Source organism: Lolium rigidum, chromosome 7 (genome assembly GCF_022539505.1).
Source record: "Lolium rigidum isolate FL_2022 chromosome 7, APGP_CSIRO_Lrig_0.1, whole genome shotgun sequence".
Classification (NCBI taxonomy): domain Eukaryota; kingdom Viridiplantae; phylum Streptophyta; class Magnoliopsida; order Poales; family Poaceae; genus Lolium; species Lolium rigidum.
The window spans coordinates 97,934,493-97,939,536 of NC_061514.1; the positions used below are offsets into that span (position 1 = coordinate 97,934,493).

At 45.3% G+C, this 5,044-nt stretch overlaps 1 protein-coding gene across 1 annotated transcript; it reads right to left on the reverse strand.

Annotated features, from left to right (window-relative positions):
• Positions 1–1,705: 1,705 nt before the first annotated feature.
• LOC124675471 (cytochrome c oxidase subunit 6b-3) lies at positions 1,706–4,125 on the reverse strand. The gene is made up of 4 exons (XM_047211547.1): positions 4,011–4,125; positions 2,970–3,058; positions 2,808–2,889; positions 1,706–1,973 (listed from the first exon to the last, which is right to left on the reverse strand). The coding sequence occupies exons 1-4, from the start codon at positions 4,017–4,019 to the stop codon at positions 1,920–1,922; spliced, it is 234 nt and encodes a 77-aa protein (XP_047067503.1). The 5' UTR covers positions 4,020–4,125; the 3' UTR covers positions 1,706–1,919.
• Positions 4,126–5,044: the final 919 nt, after the last annotated feature.

Here is a 5,044-nt window from a genome sequence, read left to right on the forward strand (position 1 = left end):
GTCCACCCGCCTGGCGTGAGCATGGAGGAAAGAGATCCGATGCCCATCGTATGCATATGATGGTGAGCGCCGGGCGCTCTGGTTTTCTGAGCTCTGGTGGTCTGATCCATGGCTGCACTGCACGTATTGATTTCCAAACATACATACATGCGCATGCAGGCGACGCAGCAAATTAACCTCTCCGCTGCAGCGTCCATAAAGGCGTGTTTCATAGTTTCGGGCACCGATCGGCCTCCTCCGCACTCGATCGGACAACCATTTTTCACTCTCCGGCCGGCCATTTATGTCGACCGTGTACCCTCTCCATCTTCACTCTCTCCGCGACCCTGTCTATCTATCCTGCCCTAGCTTGAGTTCGTTCGGCTACATAAGGGGCTCCTTCCCCAGCTAGCCAGCATCCTCCTTCCCAGCAAGCTCACCATTACCTACTAGTCTACTACAATAGTCACCATGCAAAGAACCGCCGCTCTTCCTTTTGGGAGCCTCGCCATGGTGACCACCCGAGAGAACCTCCACTGCTCTGAGCTCCATGCCAGCCCAGGCCTCTTCCTAGTCCTAGCCTGTCGCCAGCTCGTGCTCGCCCCCGTGATCAGGCTACATCACGGCCTGTTGGACAAGGGGACGATGTCGAGGATCCGGAGCTGCCGCGCACCGCCGTCGCGATGATCGACGACCGGCTCTATCCTCCCTGAGCTTCAACCCCAGCAATCTTCCTCTGTCCCCTTCCACGACACTCCTTCCTTCTTCTTTCCGTCAGCTATATCTCCAGTCTAGCCATCTTACTCTCCCACCACATGCATCTCTCTCGGGGAGTCTCTGCAAAGGTCCAGGAAGAGCGAGTTCTTGACCTTGCAAGGCTTTACCCTGCCAGACGCTCTCCTCCTGCTTGCCTGCATCGTGCTTGACTCTACCAACAATCTCGTATCCCGTCCTCCCGCCTATCCCTCTTGAGCTTTTGCAACTTGAACAACTAGCTAGTACTAGAAGTAGTAGTAGATTTTGTGTGTGTGATGCTGCTATCTTTGCCGAACTATAGAGTTTAGGCTGCATCCTCCGTCGCCGCTTCAGTCATCTAGTTCGTGACTTGGTGTTGGGCTGTATTGTTCGTCTTTCTGTTCTGTTGTTGTTTGTTATTTTCTTCGTTGTCTCAAGCAAGATGTAAGCGTTATATTGTATTGTCCAGTTCCAGCTTGTGAGAATGCAAGGGTGCAGAGGTTAATCAGACCAGTGCCTAACACCAAGCAGGCGTCCAGGTAAAAGTCAGAACAGTCTTCGCCTTAGTTTGGGCATATTTTGCATGCGTACTGTAGGAGCAGCAGCATTCTTAATATGTTCTGTACCGTCCCACTGGACGCTGCAATGAAGTTGTTCACCAACAATTCTATGGCCACGAGGACCCGCCCATTCCGAGGTAAGAATTCAAATTAACTAGCAAACATGCCTACTTCCCTTGTCTAAAAAAAGCCTACTTCCCAGTCTAGCGTCAACTACTCATCACATGAACCAGTTTAAAACATGGCCCAGAAAAACAAGTCCTATCTTGATCAGACAAAATGCAACCCATGGCAATATCCATCTTACGGTTACTCACTGCATATTGATATAAATGGACAACCTGGACGTGAAATGGAAGTAGTTCCTAAATTGCTGATTTAGCCAACCCAGGACAGACATATATATTAAGGCAATGATCGATGACACCTCATTTCAAAATATACTTGGATTAAACAAGTGCAAACGCATGTCTGAGTAACAAATAAGCATGCTCAATTATTACTGCAGCATAAAGAAAACCAACACTTGCTGTTCTGCAGCAATTGCTCTAGTACAAGACAGAAGCATAAATTCCAATCAGAAGATAGCGCAGTAGCACTGATGAAAGCGGTAGACTGGTCTGAGGAGACTCTCAAACAGAAGATTTAGAGAGGCCCTGGAAATGTCCCATTCTCCCTCTGCTCATTCCACTTGTCAACCTGATTCAGCGAGACGGAAAACGCTGATCATACTGAAGAAAACAAGGTAATAATGCTTCGAATAAAAATAGAGGTTCCATGAATTTGCAAGGATCCAAAGAGAGGTGATATGGTCCAGCATGTTAACTAATCATTGAATGATAGAAGCATATATGAGCAGCGCAGCACTATGTGTAAAACTTAATATTGACTTTGAACCCTCAAAACCAATACTATATGAAACGGTCGGTTGAGAATAAAATAATTACCCAGACACATAGCAATATACCCTTCAATATAACAAGGTGTATCATCAGTGTAGCTGTATGATAAATCCAGTCATTGTTAGTTTTCCAAATAGAAGCATGCTTTCATGTGCCTTTTTTATATATTTTTAAGATTTAAAAACTATATTCATGTCATCAGGTCAGGTTTAAAGTTGCCAAATCCTAAGGATTCTACGTTAACAGGTTTTTTTTCATTGCAACCACAGCTGCAGTCTGCTAATTGCTGCTCAAGAGGAGGATATTATTATTTGTAAAGTATCCAAATGACTTGTGAAATAAAGAGAAACTTGAATGCTACTTCCTATCCTAACTGAGTCATACACAGATATTGACAGAATCAGTTAATTTCATTCACATGGATTCGTAAATCCAGAGCAATTTTCTGGGTTTAGATGCAGTAATTCATATAATATATTGCTTACATATAATTTCTGAAAATCTACTGAAAACTGAGATCACACTGTTTAAAATCATAGTTCAAAATATAATTCTTTTGCAGTTGAAAGTAATGATAATGATGTCAGTAAAACACTAGTACAGTATAGCCACATGAAGCAAAGTCACTTACCCATTCAGCTGGGCAAAGAGATCGGTAGTACTTGGCAAATTTCTCACATTCAGAAGTGTCATCCCCTTTGGCACTGACGCACCTGGTTTCATGAAATTTCAAATATTGTAAAACATAATTTGCGCAAGTATAGTGTACACTTGCTGCAAGTATAGTATGTACCTGTGGAACTCAACATAGCGAGTAAAACAGTGCCTGGACTGGTTTGTGGTAGGAAAGCGGAAGTCAGCTGGTGCTGTCTTAATCTCAATCTGGTACATAAGCAAAATATGAAACGGCAAGGTCAGGGCAGCGTAAAGAGAACAGAAATAAAGCTAACCGCAATGAGACAAAATTTTGGGAGATAGTTACAAGGTTCAAAATATAAGTAACTTTGAAAAAGGTGTTTGAGGAAACTTCCCAACAAACAGTAACCATGACTGAGAAGTTCTCTGGAGAAAAAAACAATGATAAATTTTGAGGACATAAATCTTGCAGTTCACAGTCTGATGCTCGTGTGCATAAGTCACATGGTACATACGGATCCGGTGTGGGCACGGTGGTGGAATTGTTTTTGTAAACACCACTATCTGTGTACCGTAGATACCCCAAAACCAAAAGCACCCAATGGCCATCACATATAGCACAATGCTACTAGCCTACTACATTTAAAATACAGCTGAAACGCCACCAACGCAGGTGCTTCTGGGTCTCCCGTCCCTATATGAACACTGATGACGCACAAGTACCACATTGTAGAACCAGCCAGTCTTAACAATTCGCTGTATATACAGTTACTAAAATGCCATGATAATTCACCCTGCATTCCCTCTTAATAATTCGCCTTACAGTTACAAAAATGTCATAATAATTCACCGTGCAATCCCTCTTCTGATTTAGTACGATCAACCACAAAAAATAGAGAAAAACATGTAAAATTCCCAATACAGAAGACCCCAATCTCACGACAAGAACTGGAACAAAAAAACCTACCAATCTACCACAACGATACGAAACAGAGTAACCTAGGGATCAAGATTAAGCCAGGCATCGCAACCGAAATCACGCGCGGATAGACGCCCCGTGGATCAGATCCACGCGACGGCGAACCAACTCTGACCGCGGCGCGATCGACGAACCAACGAACGCAACATACGGTCCGGTCCGGAACGGGACCTACGGAAGATTGGATCGGGAGAGGGAGATTCTGGAGGGTTCTCTCACCTCGGCCATCTCGGGGGCTGGAGATCGGAGGCGAGGAAGGAGTCGCGGCGTCGCTCGGCGGATGGACGGGGACGGACTCGACGGGAATGGAGAGGAAGGGGGAGAAGAATGACGTAGGCCCGGTCAAGGCGGAGCTTAGTATTCGGATCTGGCCCGTGATAGCTATGGGCTGTAATTTGTGCACATGCTGGGCCGAAGGCCCATCGATTAGCCAGCTTGAACAGTCGAACCGGTCCAATAGCAGCGAAGATATAGACGCTGGTAGTGCAGTGCCCGTAAGGACGGCGAATCCTATTGACCGCTTAGAGCAGGTTCTATCTTGGGCACCGCACAGGGGGTGGGAGGTTTGGGCAGGCCCGATACTCCCCTACTTGAAGGTTTCTGCCAGCAGGTAAAAAACAAAATTTCCTCAAAAAAAAAAAAAAAGCAGGTAACAAACAAAAAGTTTCTGGACAAGGCATTTCTGCTCTCGAGCGCATATGCACATGATATCTGCATCGCAAGTAAGAGCATGGAGATGTGTGCTGGGCCTAGTTTCTACTGAGCTACCGTGCAGCATACCAGTTAGCAAAGTCAATGGCATTGAATGAGAGAGGGTTTGGCCCCATGGTGCCTGGTTTGGAACTCCTCTACACCGCAAACACTACTAGCTGCCCATTCATTATGACGTGAGACACACGAGTGGACCCCATCTGATCAGCTGAATAAAGCTTACAGAATACGGGAGCATTTGTGCCCGGGATCAAATGAGCATTTCCGAAAGTTTCTACCAACTATGGCAGGTTCAGTTTTCTGGTTTTAAGTTTGCTCTACGAAACACAGGACTTGCACACACACCTTGATCTATGGACGCAAGCACACATTGCCCTATGAGTACCTCGGCGAGAGTGAGTTTAAAAAACTGATCAGGCGGAGTTTGAGATTGTCAATGTCACTTCATGTGGATCGCTATAGACATAAACCTCGCATCCCACCGAAAAATATTCCAACTTTATGAGACAGTTATTATCATTTTCATCCGTACTTACAATTGC